Source organism: Peromyscus californicus, unplaced genomic scaffold, assembly GCF_007827085.1.
Source record: "Peromyscus californicus insignis strain IS unplaced genomic scaffold, ASM782708v3 Scaffold_6__1_contigs__length_162567912, whole genome shotgun sequence".
NCBI lineage: Eukaryota > Metazoa > Chordata > Mammalia > Rodentia > Cricetidae > Peromyscus > Peromyscus californicus.
The window spans coordinates 26,459,813-26,483,974 of record NW_026294584.1 but is presented as its reverse complement, the minus strand read 5'-3'; the positions used below and the strand labels follow the sequence as shown (position 1 = coordinate 26,483,974).

At 37.2% G+C, this 24,162-nt stretch overlaps 1 protein-coding gene across 1 annotated transcript in view; it reads left to right on the top strand.

Moving 5' to 3' along the window:
* Thsd7a (thrombospondin type 1 domain containing 7A) overlaps nucleotides 1-24,162 on the top strand; it is a 399,677-nt gene that overhangs the window by 360,445 nt on the left and 15,070 nt on the right. Inside the window, exons 14-23 of the mRNA XM_052722143.1 lie at nucleotides 622-800; nucleotides 3,001-3,006; nucleotides 4,467-4,600; nucleotides 9,230-9,383; nucleotides 12,725-12,869; nucleotides 14,091-14,206; nucleotides 17,683-17,800; nucleotides 18,040-18,185; nucleotides 18,605-18,779; nucleotides 21,857-22,030. Of these exons, the coding sequence (XP_052578103.1) occupies nucleotides 622-800; nucleotides 3,001-3,006; nucleotides 4,467-4,600; nucleotides 9,230-9,383; nucleotides 12,725-12,869; nucleotides 14,091-14,206; nucleotides 17,683-17,800; nucleotides 18,040-18,185; nucleotides 18,605-18,779; nucleotides 21,857-22,030 (1,347 nt within the window). The remainder of the gene's footprint in view (nucleotides 1-621; nucleotides 801-3,000; nucleotides 3,007-4,466; nucleotides 4,601-9,229; nucleotides 9,384-12,724; nucleotides 12,870-14,090; nucleotides 14,207-17,682; nucleotides 17,801-18,039; nucleotides 18,186-18,604; nucleotides 18,780-21,856; nucleotides 22,031-24,162) is intronic.

Here is a 24,162-nt window from a genome sequence, read left to right as displayed (position 1 = left end):
CAGTTAAAATTCCAAGAGAGTCAAATGGACCCAAGATGAGGTGTGACTTTAATAGCAACAGTGCTGTGGAGATATGAGGCGTTGTTTGCATAACATCCTTCAATTTCCCTCCTCAGAATTGATTTTCAAGGAAGGGGAAACACAAGGCACTAACTTAAATGGATTCTTTAGGATGGTTATTGAGACAGACTGGCTTTTCTTGAGGAAGAATGCTGTGAGGACTCAGAGCCCTGCCAGTGTGTGGCATTAACACATAAGGTGTCACAGAAATCTGTGTTAGGAGATTTTTAACAACGTTCTGGCAGCATTGAGAGTGAGATGGTTAGCCGACAGGTTACTGTCAATTAAACGAGAGCTGTCACAAAGTCAGAAATACTGAAACATGGTGGGCATGAATCCTAAGCAGATCATATGGCAGCTACTCAGCTGTTACTTTAACACAGTCGTGGTATAGATGTGTCATTTCCCTGCAGATTTTAATTTGAGTCCCCAAGGACACAGACAACTCTTCATTTGCATGCTGCTGTCAAGTCCAAAGTGGACCTTCTAATGAGCTGGAATGGTGGGTGTGAGGCGGAGAATGACATGTGGCAACTTCTTGTTCCATTTTCCTCTGCTCAGGTTACATAGAAGAAGCATGCATCATCCCCTGCCCCTCAGACTGCAAGCTCAGTGAGTGGTCCAACTGGTCTCGCTGCAGTAAGTCCTGTGGCAGCGGCGTGAAGGTCAGGTCCAAGTGGCTTCGAGAAAAGCCTTATAATGGAGGAAGGCCTTGCCCCAAACTGGACCATGTCAACCAGGTATTTCCCTAACACCAAGTGTATTAAGATATTTCTGAGATTCCCAAGGATCAATTATCTCTCCAAAATGTACAAAGTTAAATAATTGCTCCTGAATAAGAAATATGATTGATTTCTATTCTTCTAAGGTCCGAGTAAATTACATGTAACTTACTAAAATCTAAAATCTTGAATTATATATATTATCTCTGAATTCTCTGGGGATTCAGAATCCTGCAAGCAGCTAGATAGGAACAGAATTCCAGAGAGGTGAAAAGACACCTATCTTGTGAATAACGGCAAGGTATTTATTTATCTGCCATACAATTGTGCCTCACTGCTGTGATGAGGTCACATAATTCTTACGGTTTCCCTAGACTCCCAGAGAGAGTTCTCAGTTACCAAGTACTAAACATAAAAGCGAAGAAAGGACTTGAGTGTTCTCTAAAATTAGGGGAAATACTATTTATTCCTTTCAATCTACTCTGCATAAAAATAAATTCAAGAAAATAAATATGAAGAACGTCAAAGCTTACATATATATATATATATATATATATATATATATATATATATATATGCTAGCAATTTAGTCTCGGCCTTTTCTAACATTGGAGCTGTGTTAGGGCTTGCAGGCACACTTCATTAGCTGCTGCAAGTGATTGTTATTTGTATTCTATTGCAGATAAAGAGTAAAGCGGCTAATGACAGAGTTGTGATTAATTTAAGTGTAACAGAACAGACAATTGTTATCACAGTTTATCGGCATGTAAATTAGCACAGAATGGATTTTATAGAGTGGGTGCAGATGTTATGTCTTGAATTTGAGCCATGATCAAATGAACCAAGTATTTAAATATGTAAAGCTGTTTCATGGGGACATAGCCTATCTCATTTTAATCTCTAACTGCATTGTTATCTTCTGTTTCCTTCTGATTAACCTAAGATTGTTGATAACAATAGAACTATACCACATAAAAAGTAAATAAGTATTTTAAGTAAATAAGTATTAAGCTATATTATTATAATTTTAATTATAATTATATATTAATGAAATAATAAATAAGTTAATAAGTATTTTAAGTAAATGAAAATGGAAACATTGAAGAATTAAATTCATGGAAAGTATTCTCAATTAGTCTGAAGTTTTCCAAAGTTGATGAATTTAGGCAATGGAGAGAGAATAATACACTCTACTATCGCCATCTACTGGCAGTTGAGCTGCCTTGTCACAGAATATTTTATATTCCTACTCTGCAAGTGTTCATTTCCAAAGCTGAAATGCATCTGCAGCGCTATAATTGTGTGAATATAAAACAGAATAGCAGAGGTGACATATATATGATCCAGAAGAATGCTTGTCTACAACTTAGGAAATCTTGAATTTCCAATGACAAATTTAAATATTAATAAATTGTGATCTAACAAAGAGGAAGTGTACATATACGCAATACCTCGTGAGTGTATGTGTCCAATGAGTCAGTATGCAATGCAAATATGCCACATTTGCCTGAGCCCTTCTGTTTCCAAAGTTTCATGACCATGTCCTAAGTTGTCTGTACTGTACAAATTGCTAGACTAAGACACTTCCATTGTTACTTTCCAAAATAAACAGGGATTTAAGTATTAGTAAAATAGTCAAGAAAATAAAATATACAAAACATGTGGTAATGTTTAAAAATATAAGGCATGCAGATTTTAGTATAATTAATTCCTCAGTAAAATTATAGCAGTCCCTTGACTTGAACATGGTCTCTGAAGTTGTTTCCTAGCTGAAGTTAAGTCCTAAGGTTCTTATTTCAATGAAAATGAATGGATGGATTAAAGTGAACTGAGGGATAGATGGATCTGTAGGTGGGTCAATATATACATAACAGTACATTTATCAGTTGGCTCATCACTTATTTGAAATCATAGTTCAGTTTACCATGACAGGGGCTGGGAGAGCCACTCAGTTTTTGAAGCTTGGTCATCCTGCACATACAATCTTTTCCTTGGTTGTGCAGTCCTTGTCTATACATCTTAAATTTAAGTCCTGTTAAATGGTTGGTTTATATCTCCTAAAGTCTAAGGAAGACATCCTAATCTTTTACAAAAGTAATGTTTTATATAAAAGTCCTTATAACTGAAATGTAGAGTGTGAGTTCTTATCAAAATAACTGACATTTTAACCTTTCTTTTTTCTTGTCCTTTTCTTCATTCCTGCCAAACACTACCCCAGGCACAGGTAAGCACCCTTATCTCCTGATTCTTCAGAGTTCTTAAAAAAAAAAAACCATTACTTTCTCCACTAGATTTGCCTCTGCCTATCCCTATTTATTTTATTTAGTTACCAGAATTTCTTTATTTATAGGGCCTGGGGAGATGTGGTGGAGTGAGTAGGTTTCACCTATATCCCACGTTGATGAGGCAACAGAACCTCTTATTTATGCTGAAAGAAGAGAGGCATGGTGGGCTGTAAATGGTTGTTTGGAGATGTCTATGAAATAATTTGCATTTACCCCAACAAAGAGGAATAATGATCCATTTATCAGAGGATTAGGAATAGCAGCAGGTCCCTTCATTTTATCTCTTCCATTACCTCGGAGTGGTGGGGGATGTTTAGCCATGTGATAATGGTCCTGTTTTAACACACCAAATGGGACTGTGCTGGCTGTGCCATTAGTTAGAGTCTTATTCCAACAGTGCATATGTTTTACTTCTTATCTGGGGTAGTTCTGCTTTATTTTGGTTTTCAGTCCTCCAAATGTGCAAAATAGCTCCAAAGGACTGTTTAAATCTGTTTCCTGGAAGTGATTGCATAAATCATCTATATACCATAGTGTGAGAGAGAGAGTGTGTGTGTAAAATAGGAAACAAAATTGAATTTTTATATATTATGAAAGTGTTTTAAAATATTTTTCTTTAATGGTTGTATTCTTGGTTGGTCCATTTATTTCTTCTACTTATTTTCCTCATTGGAAAACAGCACAATTGCTTTATTGTTCTAGAATTCCTGAACAAACATAACATACTGCATTTGAGACTGAAAGCTTTGTGGACAATAACCACAAATAGTTGGCTGTGCTCTGTGAGGTCCTTGCTGCTGACAGTTGTATCTGTAGCTATATGTCATACAAAAATTATTTAGGACCTTGTTTCTATACCTTAAGTGATTGAGGATTAGTTTTAAGAATGGATTTATTTCCATTTATTTATCATTTCAGTTTCTTATATGAAAAAATGTTAATTCTTACAACTATACACACTTATATGTAAAGATGGCTAGATTATATTTATTTGAAGAACAAATGTTTGCAATATTCATTCATTCATTCATTCATTCATTTGGCAAATCTCCACATAAGAGTGCCTGAGGCTAAGGACTAGACACACAAAACCTTTAACAAAGCAGATAGTCCAGAAGACTATAATATAATATGCTAAATGTCAGTTTATGAAAATATGTTTTGAATCTGGCCTAGTGGGTTAGATCTACACTCACTGGGTAAAAGCAGACAGAGAATGCAGCTCAGCCCAAGCTCCCCCTCTTGACTAGACTAGATCTTTCTTACTACTTGAGCGTTTGAACAATCATGGGGAGGAATGAAAATGGATGAAATAATGACCGTGATTATATAGGCGTCTTCCATCCACCCACCCCCCACTCTCACTGCACTGCCTAAGATCACCAGATGTGTGTTTCAGGTGTATGAGGTCGTCCCGTGCCACAGTGACTGCAACCAGTACATATGGGTCACAGAGCCATGGAGTGTCTGCAAGGTGACCTTTGTGGACATGCAAGAGAACTGTGGAGAGGGTGTGCAGACCCGAAAAGTGAGGTAAGACTAAGCAGAATGACAGAGAAGCAACATGGCAATCACCTCCCTATTCCACAGGCAGCAACATGGGGCTTCCCTCTTCTCCACTGTCCTGAGAATGTTCGTTAGTTTTGATTTTAGGTAATCTGGGTACCTGGAAATGAAGACCCTCTGTTTCAAGCAGCAATTTGTGTCCCTGACACCCATAAAGCTTACTTTCATGTGTATTTCCAGTGGTCTGCCTTGATAATATACATATGCATAATATACAGACCTAGTAGGTTATGTATTTATTTATATATTTATATATTAAAAATTTATATATTTAGGAATCTATATCTCTATATTTATCTGTACTGACACATATACATAAATGTATGTAGCAGCAAAATAGGCCATGAATTTTCAAAAATGCAAGGAGGGGTATGGGGGGCTTCTGGAAGGAGAAAAGAAGATATAATATTATAATCACAGTTCCTAACTTTAAAAGCTTCACTTTATAATACTTTTTCAAAATTGCATTCATTTTTATTCTTGAGATTATAACATAATCTCAAAATTCATGGCCTATATTTTCATTAATGCTGTTACATACACTTATGTATATGTGTATATACAGATAAAGAGAGAAACATAGATTCCTAAATATATAAACACAACCTACTAGGTCTGTATGTTACTTGTATGTATGTTAGCAGGGCTGACCATTGGAAATACACGTTGAAAGCAAGCTTTATGAGTGTAGATGTTAAACTTCAGTGGCTTCTTAAAAGCCAAAAATGTTTCTTTTAAGCATATGTCTTTTTTGTATACGTTCATGTATGTATGGAGGCCAGAGATCTACATTGGATGTTTATCTCATTCACTGCCTGCCTTACTTTTTGAGCTAGGGCCTCTCACTGAACATGTGCTGTCCAACAAGCCCCAGGGATACTCTTGTCTTTGGCTCCTCAGTACTAGGATCGCAGATGTGTGCTGTCGGGTTTAATAATTTTGTCATATGAGTGCTGGAAATTGAACCCAGGTCCTCGTACTTATGTGGCAAACACTTTACTTACAAAGACATCTTCCCTACCACAAAAGCCAACTATATTTGTAAACACATATTTTCAAATACCCTACCTTGACTTCCTGCTTTTTTCTGTCAACCTGCCTGGCATTTGAACACTCTCATCTCCTTCAAGAAGACGTCTCTGAACCTGTGGCTAGCTGTTGCCTCTCACTTATTCAAATTTAGCTATCCCGTATAACAGGATAGCTACTGGTCATGTGTGGCTATTTCAATTTCACCTTAAACTAATTAAATAAAGTTTTGAATGCATTACTTCATTCACACTACTCATAATTTCAAATTCTCGATTGCCACATATGGCTGTTCTGTTGGACAACACAGTCGTAGACTATTCTATTCATCACACATTTCAACACAGATGTAGAATATTTTTTTATCATAAAATATGATAATAATAGTAATAAATCCAGAGCTTGACATCAGTTCACTCTCATCTATAACTTTAATTTATCACAAGTTTCACAATCTATTTCAGTAGAAAGTTTTTATTTAATTAATGTTGATATCATAAAACATTTGCATATAAAATATGTATAACCTTTTTTCTTATTAAAAAAATTATGTTTGTCTCCAAAACTCATGTTAGTGCTTCATTTACAATTTCTATTGGCCATAATGAAGGCAGACTAAAAATGAAGACAGGAAGGAAGGTGATAAGTAGATAAGAAATGAAAAGGTAAAAACAGAGTTCCTGTCCTCTACACTTTTGCTTTCAAATTAAAATTTTTCCCTCCAAATTTAAAAATCATTTCCTTATGTGAGGAATTTGAGTCAGTTGCTTGTTTTGTTAGTGAAAATTTGTAATGAAAGAAGGTGTATTGCACTTTTTCTTCAACTGTTGTGTACATGCTTCTTTTTGCTTTGTAGTTATTGTTAATGTTCCCAAACACATTTGAAACAAAGTAACTTTTCAGATCAACTTATGTATTGAGGTTGATGCAATAGAGAGAGAGGTCACTATTGATCGTGATCTCTGATCATGTAATAATGTGCCTGCTTGTTCCTGATTGAGTGGTACAGGGCTCAAACTCTATCCTCCACTAATTAGGGTCAGGAAGTCCTGCCTACATACAAATGTGAGCTGACATTTCAGGATAGATGGGTCTATAGAAGAGCAGGCTTGTGTTTAGCTATTTTCAATCTTTCTCAGTGAGGAAGGAAGGACCTCTAAGGAAGTGGATAGTAGATGTGGTTCTTCCTTCCTTCCTTCCTTCCTCCTCTGCTCCTTCCTTCCACATCTTCCTCCCTTTCTCCTCCCCCTCCTTCCTTCCCTTTTTTTCTTTCCTCTCTTCTTTCTTTTCTTCCCTTCCCCTGGAGCTAGGAATCAAGCCATGATCTCAAGGAGGCCAGGCAAAGAAAAGGGCAAGCTGTCAATGACATCTTTGCTGTTACAGTTTTATGCACACAATGACAACACAAATAAAAAGAGGCAGTTAGAGTTGCTGTTAGTGCAGCTGCTGTGTCCCAGCCATGCAGACAATGCACCCTGATTTCCCTACCTGTTAGGAGTCGGCCACCTCCAAAGTGGTCCTGCAGTCTCCACTTGCAATATACTTCATTCTTCTCAAAAAACTGTCATGGCTCTTTAGAAAAATAGAAAGGCCAAGGCTAAGAAGGAAACAAATTAAAAGTATATTTCTTTGGAATTAAGCTTGATCCAAGTATTTATTTTGAATTTTAGGTTGAAAAAAATATCAATGCCAAATAAAACAAATGCACATCTTGGTAGGTAGAATTTGTTCCTATTTTATGAAATGGAAATATGTTTAAAAATAATAATTCATTTTAAAATAAATCAGATCTATTAAGAGAAGTTACCTCTGAGTGGTAGATTTGTGGTTAAATTTTTTCTTGTTTTTGAGTTATTTATACAATACAAAATTAAGAAAGATAAAAAGCCTTTACCTATAAAGTTGTGTGTATATAGCTACCTACTAGGGTATTGAACATCTGCTCTTAACTTGGATCAATAAGCAATTTTACAAGTTAATCCTGTGTGCTGCATCAGTATCTGCTAAGAATGCAATCTTTGCATCAGTTCCACCTTTTGAATGAGAAAATGCTTGACCGTCCATGTCTTTGCCAGGTCGCTGGTGAAAGAACATTTTTAGAATGTTACTGAAAATAGGACTTTTTCCTACATAACTAAAACCTCCTTTCAATAAATCTCTAATTTAATTTTTCAACAATTAAATCACCAAATATCTGCTGATTCATTTTTTTTGTGAATGATTTTTTGAAACATCACAGATATCAGTTTTTATGTAGTTTTTTTTTTCAGATTGCATGGCCAATCAAAATACAAGTATTGATAGTCTTCCAAGCTTTCAATGTGTCTCATTTAATAGGAATAGTTTTCTTAAAATTGTTATCACTGTAAATAGTGATCCTTCAGAGGATATTTTTAAAGACACAATGTCCTTCCTGCTGGAAATCTCTGAGCAAAGATGGGATGTCAGGCATATAACTGTGGCATGACTCAGCCAACTGCTAAAACACGGCCCAGGAGGTTTAAGAGCCCATCTTCCTTTTCATCTTCCCATAGGTACCTCCCGTCCCGAACCCATTAATTTGGTTGACCTTTTCTACATTATAGATTAAGGATCACGTTTTTCTCTCCCACTGTTGAAGTTCACAGAGAGATTATTAACTAAGGTAAAGGGAGGCCAAATTAATTAGCTTCTCAAGAGATCAGTAAAGAGTAATTCTTGATTGTTCATAATGGAATAGTATGAACTAAGGTGTAAATTTGTTCCAATAAAAGGAAAACTAACAATTAAGAAAAAAAATCAAGATAAAAGATCCAAATAACCATACTTAGAGAAGTTGTGCGGTTCTAATTATAATTTTCTTTTGGTTTCTGGCTTTCTTCTCAAGTTAGCAGATGGGAAACTAAAATTGCCTTTTAAATGGCTTTTAAAACTATTTCATTTTATTTATTTGTACACACACACACACACACACACACACACACACACACACACACACACACACATCACAGGGCCCATGTGGAGGATAATTTGCTGGGATCAGTTCTTTCTTTTCTGCCACGTGAGTTCTAGGGACTGAAATCAGGTCATCAGGTTTGGTTGCAAATGCCTTTACCCACTGAGTCATCTTGCTGGCAGCTAAAATTACCTTTTAAAATGACAAAACAAACTGATAAATGCCTTATCTTTGAAATCACCTAATGAAGCATTTTGTGTGAATATTGCAGTGTATCTAAGCCTCCATCACCTATGAGTCAACTGCATTATCTCTGAGAATCTCTTTGGATCATTTTTCATTAGTTCCTGTCTCACATATGGATGTAAAAATTACTTCCCTTGCAAAGAAACATGATAGCACTTACCAATTCACTGAAGCTATCTTATTAAAATATTATAAGTGTGCATGTGAGCATTTCTTCTTAAAGAAGTACTAGCTATATTTAGGGGGGGAGCATGATTACTTTTAACTTCCTGCTTTGGGAGAATGTTATTTATCAGATAATGTCTTAATGAGACCTACCCATCCTGTGTGTTGGTTGTCATTCTAATTGTCCTGGTTCCTTTGTTGATGTGCATGCTTTCTTTTAGATGCATGCAGAATACAGCAGATGGCCCTTCTGAACATGTGGAGGATTACCTATGTGACCCAGAAGATATGCCCCTGGGCTCTAGAGAGTGTAAACTACCATGCCCTGAGGACTGTGTGATATCTGAGTGGGGGCCATGGACCCAGTGTGCTTTGGTGAGATTATTAGCCATTTGGGTAAAATAAAGCTTGCTTAATTTTTGAAGGTTTAAAAAAATAATTTCATTGAAAAAAAAATCTCTTTGTGAGCCATGTTTAAAAAGCAAGGTGTGCTTTCTTGGCTACTTCCTTGTATGGGTGAGCCATGTAAATTCAGCAATGTTTCTCCAACAGCATGACCTCTTACAAGCCCTTTGCTCCTTTTCAACTACACTCCTAAACCAGCACATGATGCCTTCAGCTGGCCTTGTAGAGTACACAGAATCTTAGCAACTGCTCTGGTCACCATGGTTCCCTTTAGTGAAAGTGAGGAAAAAACGAAACTCTAGTGGAGTTCCTCTAAGAGTGTTAGTTTGGTATCCCTTGCTTCGAATTTGTTTAATTTCAACAGTAGGAAGACTCTTTCACACAGGGAAATGCTACAGGAGTATTGACATTAGAAAGTAAAAGATCCTGAGTAAGAAACTGAGGAGAAAGAAGGTTACTCATGGTAAGACCTCAAATGTTCTTCTAAGATGATTATAGACATTCAAAACAGAAACCAAATGATCACAGTGTTTCTTCAGTGAGCCTGCTATTAGAATCCTGTTGATGAGTATAAAAGCAGCCTGGTGAGTTCAACAGCCTCTCTTTTATAAGAGCAACTTTGTAATAGAATCTGTGACAATTTGAATTTCATCTGTGGGATCCACTATTTTCTTAAGAAGAAAAGGATCACGTGCCAAAACTGCACCCTCCCTGAACATCTCTTCTTCAAAACACTTCTTACTTAGTGCCTGTCTCACAGTGGGGGCGGGGAATATTATTTCCCTTATGAAGAAAGTTCACTGGGTATTAGTGAGGGTTCTCTAGAGGAACAGAAGTTATAGAGCTTATATTTTAGCAGGGGGAGATTTATCAGAGTGGCTTACAGGCTGTGGTCCAGCTAGTCCAACAATGGCTGTCATCAACTAAAGGTCCAAGAATTCAGTAAATGCTCAATCCAAGAGGCTGATTGTCTCAGCTGGTCTTCAGTATATGCCAGAATCCCAAAGCAGTAGACTCTAGTGCCAGTGAATGAGTGGACTTGCTAGTGAGAGTAAGGGCAATCAGGCAGAGAGCATCCTTCTTCCAGGTCCTTTATATAGGCTGCCTACAGAAGGTGTGGCCCATATTAAAGGTAGATCTTCCCTCCTCAAAAAATAAGTGTTAAAGGTATATCTTCCCACTTCCAAGATCTGGATTAAAGGTGTATCTTCCCACTGCAAATGATTTAATTAAGAAAAAATCCCTCACAGGGAATTGGGTTTTAGTTAATTCCACATGTAGTCAAATTGACACCAAGAACAGCCTGACAGTCACACATAGTCTGAGCTTCTTCACGTTCCTAGAAAGCCAAATGACTTCAAACTCAGACAGAACTCTGGATTTCAACAGTAGTGGGGGCCCTACCATCCATCCAGAGGAAGGGAATCACTTGAAGCAATATACAGGAAATTTAGTGTCTTAGTTAGAGTTACTGTTGCTGTGATGAAACATCATCATGACCAAAAGCTGTTTGGGGAGAAAAGGATTTATTTTACTCGCACTTCCACATGTCAGTTTATCATCAAAAGCAGTGAGGGCAAGAACTCATGACGGACAGGAACCTGGAGGCAGAAGCTAATGCAGAAGCCATGGTGGGGTGCTTCTTTCTGGCTTGCTCCTTCTGACTAGCTTATCCTGCTTTCTTATTGAACCCAGAAGTAAAAGCCCAGAGACAGGATGACACCATTGACAATGGGCTGTCCCGACCACATTGATCATTAATTAAAAAAAAAAAAAAACTCTACCAGCTTGCCTACAGCCCAATCTTGTGGAAGCATTTTCTTAATTGGAGTTCCCTTCTCTCAGATGACACTAGCCTGTGTCAAGTTGATATAAAACTACCCAGCACAATTAGCTTAGCCCTGCACAGCTTTTAAAAGCAATGTGAAAAAAATATTGGAAAGATACATCTAATGTCAAATTGCTTGAATTACAGTAAAGGACAGCTTCAGGCAAGTTTATAGTCTGTGTTTTCCAAGGAGATTTGCCTTTTTGTGTCTCTGTTAACACTGTTAACATGAGAACTGGAAACCAACGGACTGTTCAGAAGAACAGGCCCAATCTATCACTTGAACAGATATGGAAAAGAGGGTAAAGGCTCCACCCTCCTTGAGAGTCTGCAAATGAATTTCTGTTTTAATTCTCCAGTTGAACTCCATTCTACAGTATCTGTTTCTGTTTACAACAATGGAATTCTCATCATCAGATATTCCATTAAAAGAATCTTCAGGTTCTACAAAACAGAGACTGTTGAACTTGGGCAGCTCACTCCTTAAATCCCTTAGCAGGGATGCCAGTAACAGGAACTGGTGAACAAGAATTCAGCCCATCTGGGTTCTGTTTTAAATATCCGTAAGTAACTGTCTTAAAAAAATATTGAGTTCCACCATGTGTAACAAGGAAAAGTTTGTGAAACATATTTTGTTTTCTTGAGCATTTGCCAATAGAAATTTTAGAATGAGATTAAAATTCAACTAGTTGAATAGGTATACCTTTTGGACTTTATAAGTTATCTTGTTTCATCACCCAAGACATCCATAAACAAACACAAAGCATTTACTGTGTGTAAAAAACTATTACATTAAAAGAATATATAGATATAGAAGACAGAAACTGTTCAGTGTACTCACACTTTGAGTACAGTTTTATATAATTTGCATTCTCTAAATACAGAAAGTATTGCTTCCGTGATATGATTAAAATACAGGAAGAGCAAAAGACAAGGCAATAACTACTTTGGGCCTAAGAAATCCAAAATTGTTTGTCCCTTTCTGTTCTTAGAAGCCAAATGTTTTCAGAAAGATGCACCAGTAAGAAAATAGGCAGCCACTCTATAGATGCTAAATTGTTTATATGAGCATGTGCATTAGGAAAATAAAAGTCATTGATACCTAGATAATTGTTTCAAGTCACCATTTAAACTGTTTAAGTCAATTAATACATTCACACACACAAGTGGAAACATGCATATACATGTATGTACTTTTATACATATACATTAAATCATTACAGTTTATAGGATTAACATTCTTTGTTACTGATTATGGCCATGTGAATGTGTTTATATAGGTGTGAGGTAATGACTTAGGATGGGACATCGGATTCTTAGTCAATGTCTGCATTCCACATATGGGAACTCTGAAAGATGATGAGGTTAACTGACTTGTTCAAATTAGCCAATGAATTGAGTGCTGTAATGCCAGCTCCAGTACCGTGCTAGCTGTCGGACAGCTGAGTTTACCTTTCTGAAAAATGCTATTGTTCTTTGTAAGCCTTGCAATCCAGGTGGTTCCCGGCAAAGGTCGGCTGAGCCTATCAGACAGCCTGCTGATGAAGGAAGAATCTGCCCCAATGCCGTGGAGAAAGAGCCCTGTAATCTGAACAAAAACTGCTACCACTATGACTACAACGTCACAGGTGAGCACTTTATCATGTCTTCATAGAATCTGGGGTTCTGTCACGTATAAATCAGCTCTAGACATTCTCATCTGCCTAGGCAAGCTATGCTGTGTGCCATTTGGAGACATAGCTTACACTCTGAGCAATAATGACATGAAGTAGTTATCTGTTTTATTTTTTATTAAACATCAAATATAGAAAATAAAAGTATCACAAAGACTAAATTTTTGAAGTATGTGGTAAATATTCCAGATAATCCTATTTATAACCTCCCACTTTAGAACGGTACAAATATATTTTCTTTTTTGGCAGATGTTTAATTGTTATAACATCTACATCAATAATTCCTGGGGTGCAGGGACATTTATGAACAACATTAGCATGACATAAAATCCTGTAATCTTAAAGATGAGTATTCAAATAAGTAGACTTGTGATAAATTGCATTTGTTTCATTGATTTCATTTAATACTGTCAAAGCATACACATCAAAAACATTTCATTGGTTCCTTTGGTTTGGTAAAACATCAAAGCCAACTTGAATTTTTCCCAAGTAATTTCCACATTGAAATAAGCTCAAGAAATTGAAAACAGAAATGTAATAGTCACATTGGCTTCTGTTTCTTAGTTTTCTCTACAGTTTGTTTTGATGACACAAAGGAAATTAAAGTTCTCTAGGGTATGTTGTCCTAGCCTAGAGAAAGATGAAAGAATGATTTTTGCGAAAGATACAAAGTAAGGGAAATTTAATAAATATGCTGAAGTTATTTATGAAATAAATGAGTTTGCATTATTTTTAAAAAATCCTTCTTATGGAAACAAATGAAGTACATGGTGTTACTATAACTACAGAGTACCACCCATTAAAATTATGCCTACTTTGTTAAAAGAAACATAATGCTAAATTTTTAAATTCCACCCTTCTTAAGAAAAAAGTTTAGAAATGGTATTGATCTACAGAGCAAAGCCATTTTTACAATATCACTAAATAGCTAGCTGTCAAGATTGTCAAGTAGACATCTGCCTTAAAGAATAATCCCCACCGCTCTGTGCAACCGCAGCAATTCCATTTGACTCCTAATACGTTCAAGGCTGGGACCCATATGCTCTGCATGTGGGATGATTGATTGTGGGGCTTAGGAAGCAGTTATGAATTAGGTATGGGATTCAGGTCATCAGAGTTTCATCTGAAATCTGTTTGTGCATCGCCTTCTGTTCTGATGGGTCTTGCTCTGTTCAGACTGGAGTACATGTCAGCTGAGCGAAAAGGCAGTTTGTGGAAATGGCATAAAAACAAGGATGTTGGACTGTGTTCGAAGTGATGGCAAGTCTGTTGACCTGAAATATTGTGAAGAGGTGAGTGAGTGCTGTGTTAAATGTTTGTAGGAAATTCTTCCCTAATAATTTAAATTCACATGAAGCCAAGTGACGTGTGCTCCACACAGCGCATGGCCAACAGCTGTTTTCACAGGCTGTCTAGTGCCCTCCTGAAAAGAGACAGTATCCACACTACTGATTTCCACAGATAATTTCCTGTATTTTGTTCTGCTTGGAGCCCAAAGGTATGCTAATTAGCCCATTCTAGAAGAAATGCTTAGGAAACAATAAGCAATCAAGGTGAATAAAGGCAATAAATCTTAATCAGACCACTCATCATCTTTTGTAATTTGATGTGAATTAGGTGCAGAGCTTGGACACCTGCCAAGATCCATCATTTATTCTTTCTGTTGCTAAACATTGATCACATGCAGTTTCATAGCAGATTTTGGTATTAAGATCCGATACCCAGCTGCGAGAATCTAAGTACTTAGGTCTCATGTCTGGATAAGAAAGCTGAATGTTCAAGCAAAGAAATGAAGTCTGTCACCATTATTTTCAAGGCGCAGAAAAACTGTAGTTTATAGTTAATCATTGAATGAAAGCAATACCATCATTCTTAGCTGTGACCTTCTGAGCAGTGGAGAAACATTGCATTGACCTTTTCATAGAGCTGCACCTCTTAGGGATTTTTGTCTGATTTCCAAACCTAAAAGGATATGGTATTTCTGTCATTTGGCTCCCTGTGCTTCCGAGATCCACAGGGGTCATTTTCAGACCAAATAAGCAAGGGCTTCAATAGCTCTGAAACAAAACTGTCTTAACTCTTATGGAAAAGCCATAAATGGAACTACTCACATGCACTTAATGCCACTGTCAGGTGCACATAACTTTAACTTCCTGGCATCTCTGTCTATAGATTTTCAGATGCTCTAAAAACAGCAAGTTGTTTAGTTAATAAATGCCGGCCACTAAAATCTCGTGACATGAACCAACCTATTAATATGTTACGTGAAAGTAAGTTAAACTCAAGTTTTTAAACTAATACTATTTAAACAATATAACCAACATTAAATAGCACTTTTGTGAGTGAAGATTATTACAACAATCACAAACTTCCCAGAGAGTGGCCTGTGATTCAGCACAAGCTGATGGTGAGTGTAGTCTCTTTTGTAAATGCCTGGCCAAGTTCCCTCTTTACAAGATCATGAAATGACCTCTGTGAAAGAGGAGCCCAAAGCATTCAAGACTATTTTAAAGTGCCTCATATTATGTGAATTCTGCAGGGACAACTGCAGGTTCAAATCCAAACATCCTGGCAAATGCTGTCTTTAGGGAGAACTAAGCTACTCTCTGTGGGAATTAAACAGCACACATAGCATTTTATACATCTCTGTGACTCCAGCTGGCTCCACAAACAACTGGGCTGTCTGTGTAAACAATGGTCAGACCACCTACCTGCCAACCCCTGTGCAAACCCTGCATTCAGTTCAGCAGCAGTAGGTAGCTCTTGCTGTTTCCTTAATAGCAGCAAAGAAATGTGTCATTACTGCCCAACAAAGAGGAAAATTAGGGTTAAATTCACTTGCATTTGTGTAGTGTATTTTCCCCTTTGGTGTTTTTTAGTTTTGTTTTGTTTTGTTTTTAACTCATTTGATACCTAGTTATTGTGTCTCCTTTTCTATTTTTAAAACCTAAATGGATTATTAAGATTTACTTAGAAACATATTTACATGAATAAATGAATTAATTTGGGCAGACAATATGCATAGATAGATAGATAGATAGATAGATAGATAGATAGATAGATAGATAGATATGGATGGATGGATGGATGGATGGATGGATGGATGGATGGATGGATGGAGGAACAAACAGATAGAGTGAAAAGATGAAATAAATGTCAGGAGAAACAGAGTTTAAAAGTCTAATTAGTGAATAGCCAAGACATTCTAATGAAGTAAGTCAGTACAAATTTATTCTGTGTTAAATGCTTCCCCTGAAGCTATGGCAGATCATAAATGTTTCATATTACATTCACTATATCACCCCAAGATGTATCTCTCCACCCTCCTGTGTTTCTTAAAAATCTTTATGAGGCTTTAACTTAGTGGCCTGGAATAGCTTTAAATCCCAGATACGCGTCTATCTTTGCCCTCTGTCTCCTTCCTTAGCATTTCCTGTTCTCTTCTCATAGTCTCTTGTCTAATTTCATAGTCAATATTCACTCTCACAACCACATACTTACATATGTACAATATTAAATTTTAAACTTCTTTTTCATGTAAAACAAAAAAGGTTTGACAATTCTGAGAATTACCAATAAAAAATTTATCTTCCTACTATAATATTAATTATACTTTCATTCTAAATTGTTCCCTGGACTTCACTTCAAAGATTGGAATATATGGCATAAGAATTTGAAACTTTTTCTTATACTTTTAAACTATAATATGGGAGTCACAATGACAGAACCAAAATGTAAATAAAATGGTACATTATGAGACACCAAGCACACACACATACATAAAACAACAACAAAACAAAAAACTTGAGTTATACTACAGAAATTCTTTGTAAGAAATTTATATAAAACATTTATAATCAACACATTTCTGAGGACCCACATTTCTTTTGAGAAAGATGGCTTACTTCACTTACATTTCTATCCAGGCCTGGTGGTACAACATCTGTAATTCAAGCTTAGGCAGGAGGATCAAAAGTTCAAGGCCAGCATTGGCTACAAAGAGCATTTTAGGACATTCTAGTCTACATAGAAAAACTCCATCACTAGCAAACAAAAAAAATTCGACTCATTTATTTTCAGTGTGAGAGACTGAATTCAGAGCCTCCAGATAGTAACCATGCACTCTATCACTGAGCTACATCCCAGCTCCCAAGCTTTTTTTTTTTTCAGTACATTCTATCTTCGGTTTTAAGTGGCAGTTAGTCTTTAAAACCATTTGGCTACTCAGTTTAACATGTCTACATAAAAACAAATAATATCAGGAAGATAAAATTATAGGTCTATACATTGATGACATTTTGAATTTTGAAATATTACAAGGCAATTCCATCTATACTTCTTTATTCTTCATATAGGGACATTCAACTAATTTGTAGATCAATGTATTTTTTCATTATTTATGGAAAATGTTAACACAGTACCTAGCTGAATACAGTCAGTATAGCCCTGAATTCACTTTCTGCCCTTGGCTCCTACTTTGTTGGGTTGAACCATTTTATGTTCTTAGTAGTTTGGATAGTTGTGTCTTTCCAGTAGCTTTCTGCTATGTCATACAACTAGCTTTGCTCCTTTCTTCTCATCCCCCCGCCCCCGCCTCCCTCCAGCCTCCTCTTCTCCCCTCTAGTCTCCACATCTCCACTGCTCTCTACACTCTTTTCTACCCTTTTCTCTTCCACTTCTCTTCTCCCTTCTCATTTCTTTTTCCACTGACAGTTCTCATGGCCCTGTCTCCCTGCCAGTACAAACATACCTGTCTCTCCTCTTTCAGCTTGGCCTAGAGAAGAACTGGCAAATGAACACATCCTGCATGGTGGAATGCCCTTTGAACTGTCAGCTTTCAGACTGGTCTCCTTGGTCAGAATGCTCTCAAACATGTGGACTCACAGGTTGGTTTGTATTACAATTAACAGTAGGCTAGCTGTCAAAGCACACCAAACCAAACAACTCTGTTGCTCTAAATGATATCAGGTGAGCTACGGAAAGTTGTCTTCTTTGTGAAAATGTGAGACTCTTGCTGCTCCAGGGACTCCTCAAGGGAGACATCTATGGTACTTTCAATAATATATCCATCTATTTGTACAACTATGACATCACACTGAAGTTGTATCATTCTATATCTCTAAAGGAAAAATGATTCGAAGACGAACAGTGACCCAGCCCTTTCAAGGTGATGGGAGACCTTGCCCTTCGCTGATGGAACAGTCCAAGCCTTGCCCAGTGAAGCCATGCTATCGTTGGCAGTATGGCCAGTGGTCTCCATGCCAAGTTCAGGTATCAGAACTCAGGAAGCTATGTGGATGCGGGCATTCTTCATCTGCTAAGACTTGGTTCTAGAAATATTTTTGAGTTAGAGATGGTCAGTTTCCTCATAAACATTCTAGTGACTTTGCCGCTTCCCAATCCTTTCATCAGTTTTGATAGCAAGCACCCCCTGTCCTGTACTTTTAAAATCATTTGGAGACTTATTCGTTTTAATGAAAATTTATTTGCCTGTCTTTGTCTAGGAAGCAAATAAATTGTTGGTTGTATGCTTTATAGCTTGTGCCCTATAAGGCTCCTTCCCTGGGGTTTCCAATGCTTCTCTAGCTACACATAAATCAAAATCAGTGATGCAGAGATGACTGTGAGCCATGAGCTCTCTAATTAATTATTTTTCTTTTTCTAATTAGCTGTTTCTCCCTCCATTCCAGGAGGCCCAGTGTGGAGAAGGAACCAGGACACGGAATATTTCTTGTGTAGTGAGTGATGGCTCAGCTGATGATTTCAGCAAAGTTGTCGATGAAGAATTCTGCACTGACATTGAGCTCATCGTAGATGGTAATAAACAGATAGTGCTGGAGGAAACCTGCACCCAGCCTTGCCCAGGTAACAACAGGACACAATTCATATTTTTAGATATCTTCTTAGAAACAGAGTTGTAGCATGAATCTTAAAAGTTCTTATTAATAAAATCAAACCTGAAGCTAGGTATTAGGGTGAATGCTGGAAGATCTGAGAAGCAAAATAAGCCACAGCTACCTCACCTCGCCAGTTCCTCAGCTGATCCTGTTTCCTCAGACTGGAAGCTTCTGAGTCCTCATCCAATTGAATCTCAGCTGAACTGTGCTGCTCAAAAGCCTAAAAGCTTAACCAGTTCTAGTTCCTGGTTTTCACACCTTATATACCTTTCTGCTTTCTGCCATCACTTCCTGGGATTAAAGGCTCACTTCCTGGGATTAAAGGCTTAAGTCACCATGCCTGGCTGTTTCCAGTGTGACTTTAAACTCACAGAGATCCAGATGGATCTCTGCCTCCCAAGTGATAGGATTAAAGGCGTGTCTGCCACCATTTTCTGGCCTCAATGTCTATCTAGTGGCTGTTCTGTCCTCTGACCCCAGATAAGTTTATTAGGATGTACAATATTTGGGGGAACACAATATCACCACACAGAGTCAAGAAGAGGTTAAGTATATAGTCCAAGTGAAGGGTGTCAACAATCTTATTCAGTACTAACCTGTACTAACAGCATAATGCCATACCTGTGGGTCAGAGAACCACTGCATTACTGCAGAGAATAAGATCTCAAATACCCTGAGCCACATCCCCAGCCCTCCACTATATGTCTTGAAAGGTAGATGAATTTGACACAGTAAGCTTTAAAGAGTAGACTATGAGTTAGGCAAAATATTTTTCCTCTTTGAAAGGTATGGTATAAATTTATTACCTCAATGGATCTGGTCAAAACATAAAAGTGTGTTTAATACCAGGAAGGCTTCACTCTCATATTGTTATTAAATCTTGACATGGATATTTCAAGATGATGATTATGTAATTGTAGCTAGAGTTTTCCTGCCTGGCCCACAGTCAGGACAAATCTCTGTCACCCGCCAGTCCCACAGCCGCTCAGACCCAACCAAGTAAACAGAGAGACTTATATTGGTTACAAACTGTATGGCCGTGGCAGGCTTCTTGCTAACTGTTCTTATAACTTAAATTAACCCATTTCTATATATCTATACCTTGCCACATGGCTCGTGTCTTACCGGCATCTTCACATGCTGCTTGTCATGGCGGCGGCTAGCAGTGTCTCTCTCACTCAGTCTTCCACTTCCCAGAATTCTCCTCTCTCCTTGTCCCGCCTATACTTCCTGCCTGGCCACTGGCCAATCAGTGTTTTATTTATACAGAACGATATCCACAGCATGTAATGAAGAGACTATAGCAAAATATAATTATTGGATTTCTCTGCAAATGCATGCTAATATCAAATAAAGATACATATAGAGATTAAGCCTACTTACACAAAAGGGAGATAGATTAAATTTCCATTCAGTTTGTAGTCACTTATACATTATACATTTGGCAGTATTATTTTTTTACTTTTACCCATACCAGGTTTTCCTGGTAAACACTGGGTAACCCAAAATGTGACATCTCAGAGACACAAGCATTTCTACAATTTTCTTAAATAATTTTGATTGTTGCTTTTTCTTGGCATTTTCAAACTGTACTATATTTTTTAAATAATATTTTCTTGATTCCTTGAGAATTTCATACAATGTAATTTAATAATATTTACCCCTCTGCTCCCCAACTGCTCCCAGATCTACCACCACCCCCACCCCTGGATCAACTGACTTCTATTATCTATCTATCTATCTATCTATCTATCTATCTATCTATCTATCTATCTTCTATCTATCTATCATCTCTCTATCTATCATCTACCTATCATCTATCTATCAATCTATCATCTATCATCTATCTATCTACCATCTATCTATCATCTATCAATTGATCTATTTATCATTATCTATGATCTATAATTTATCTATCATCCATCATCTATCACCTATTATCTATCTATCATCTATATATATATATATCATCTATATATATCATCTATCTATCTATCATCCATCATCTAGCTAGCTAGCTAACTATTATCTATATCTCCCTCTCCCTTTTCCTCTCACTTTCTCACTCTCACTCTCCCCTCTTCTCTCTCTCCCAATCCCTCCTCTATTTGTATCTCTAACTCCTTCCTTCTCTCCCTCTGTCCTTCCCTGTTCTCAAAATGGTGAAAGATGCTGGATACATGGATCGATCATGCAATTCTATTCCTATACATACACTCAACAAAATCACACATGTAACATATATGTTCAGCACAAGCTTATACTTCAATAGTCACAAGAGTTTTAAATTAGAACTATTTAAACATGTAATGGATCTTACAAACATGAGTGAGTGAAAATGGTAAATGCAAAAAGTTATATATAGTATATAATATGATTCCAGGAATAACATGATGGAGAATTTCTGAGGTTCTGGGAATGGTCTGTTCTTAACTAAATGTTGCTTGCATAGATATATAATCAGACTATAGACACTTGTTGTGGATTTTTGACATTTTGCAGGTACTGTGTGTTTTCCTCTAAGGGGATGTGGTTGATTGGAAATGTAGACATGAAGAAATAGCCAGTATCATTTCTTCTGTGTCAACTTCTCACTAGCCTGCCTCAGCCTGACTCCTCTAGGAAGAAAAAAAAATAATATATAATCACTGGCTATCTCATCCTGAACTTTAAGCTCACTTAAATTTATGAATACCTAGAGACAAGTTCTATGTATTGTTAGGTTTTACTAGCCCCCTTTATAATAACAACAAATGTCATGTTAGATTTTAGCCAAATACTATCTAACTCTTGGGAAATGATCACGATGGGCAAACTCCTTCAGGCCATAGCTTATGTTTTATAGCATTAAGATACCCAGAGACCAAACAGTCACTCCAAATAACATATTTACTACATATAAATGATAGTTATTGCTTATCCAAATATCATAAATATCATGTATAACTAGCATACTTACAAACATGGCCTAGCACAGTTGGAATCAAAATGAGTATCTGCATCACTGTTCCCTATGGGTATAAATTACCAACCTGTTTCTTACAGGTGACTGCTATTTGAATGACTGGTCTTCATGGAGTCTGTGTCAGCTGACATGTGTGAATGGTGAGGATCTTGGCTTTGGTGGAATACAGGTCCGATCCAGAGCAGTGATTATACAGGAACTGGAGAATCAACATCTGTGCCCAGAGCAGATGTTAGAAACAAAGCCATGTGATGGTGAGTGCTTCAATTCCTGATTCTATTCATTTGATTGTGTTCGATTTTCTGTTGAATGACTGAATTTGTTAGATTTATATTTACACTTCAGAATTAAATTACAAGTAATATTCTGAGGGTCCAAGGATGTGCTTCAATAGGTAAAGTGCTGGCCATGCGAGTATGAAGACCTGAGTTTGAATCCTCAAAGACTAAAGGCAGAGACAGCAGAATCTCCAGTAGCTTGAGAGCCAGCTAGCCCAGTGTACTCAACAACAACAAAAGACAGATTCTATCCCAAACAATGTGGATGACCAACAACCAAGGCTGTCCTGCAGCCTTCAGATATATGCCTCTAGACTCTATATGCAGAGAGAGAGAGAGAGAGAGAGAGAGAGAGAGAGAGAGAGAGAGAGAGAGAGAGAGAGAGAGAGAGACAGAGAGAGAGAGAGAGAGAGAGAGAGAGAGAGAGAAGGAGGAGGAGGAGGAGGAGGAGGAGGAGGAGGAGGAGGAGGAGGGAGCAAGGGAGGAAGCTTCTGGTTTTAAAATGTAGAATGTTGTAAAAATATTTCCTAGCTTTAACAATTGTAGAAGCCTAAGATAATTAGGATCATTGATTGTATATTTATAACACCTATGATCAAACACAAGTCTAATATTTTCCATTTGTCTACCAAGTGGAAACAAATAACAAAATTAAACACTTCAAAACCACAGTAAAATTAGACTCTTTAGCAGAGTTTAAGAAGCTGATTAATCAATTAATTGGTAAGAATTAGCAATTTTAACTTCACAATAATTGGACTAGAGCATCATGTGAATACATGGTCATGTGTCTATGCATGTATATGCATATACAGAAGCAGTCCTTCAATATTTGCTGCACACTCCATATCCAGAACCTCAGTGCATTATAATGTCACAGTTTTGACCATGGTGGCACCTTGACAACAACAAAGCACTTGGTATCTAGTGAAGAATATAAGGCACAAATTCTTAGCTTTGTTCTGTAATGGTTAAGAAATGTGACATAAAACAAATAACAAGTTAGATAGAAAAATAAATCACTTTATGTCAGAAAACTAGAGGATGAAACCTAAGATGCTGAGACCACATAGAATGAAAACTAATGAAGTAGATTGCTTAACCTAAGAATTAGGTAAAATTACCTACCTTGTCATATATATGTCAATATAACCTTACCAAATTTACCAACTACATAAAATATCCCTGATTCCTAGGACAGCAAAGAAGTACAGAAGCTTGTGGTTTACAAGTAATTAAATAAATCCCAGGTCACAGGAAAGAACTGTCATTCTTAAATGACAGTGAAGTAAAACTAGAAATCAATAGTACAACTGAAGAAGAAATCCTCTCCTACACACATGAGCAAAACCTGGAAGCCACGAAGATTGCCCCTGTAAGCTATTAGGGGAGAAAGAAGTGTTTGGAGGAGACTCAGAGACCTTGCATGGTCACATATGTGGGGAAGAGCAAAAAGAAGCTGCATATTTAAATCAAGAAATTTTATTTTTTAAGAGGAAGTAGATATGTGAGGATAAAAACTCAAGGAAAAAAAAAGAGACCATGAATTTGGCGAGTGGGAGAATGGGGAAATGGGAGGTTTTTCAATAGAAAAGACGAATAGTAAAAATGCAATAATTTTATTTTAATTAAATTTTAAAAATCAGGAAAAAGGAAGTGGTATGCAGCCTATATAGATAAATACAAATTGAATTAAGCAGAGAAAATAGACAGTCAACAGAAATAACAGTGTATCTTCTATGATGTGGGAGCCCATTTTCAGGTTCCTCGTGTCTTTACCCAGCAGGTCCACATAGAGAGGATGATTAGGACCATGGGCCTGAGTGCAGGTGTCTGAGAGGGTCTGCACTTGGCTGTGCTGGGGGAGGAGGTCTTTTGCTCCACCCCTTGGCGTCTCTATAAAAACCCTGGGGCAGAGACAGTCAGGGCTTGTTGGAACAGGTTCCAGGTCCTCTTGAGGCTATCCTTTATTTTCTGTTTATCTCCACAATCTAAATCCTTCTATCTAATATTTCCTGCTGCTCGAACTCAAGAAAACTCTGGGGAACTGTGGGGTTGGTGGGTAAACACCCCACACTATGACAAAGGAAGAAAATGGCCACTGCATA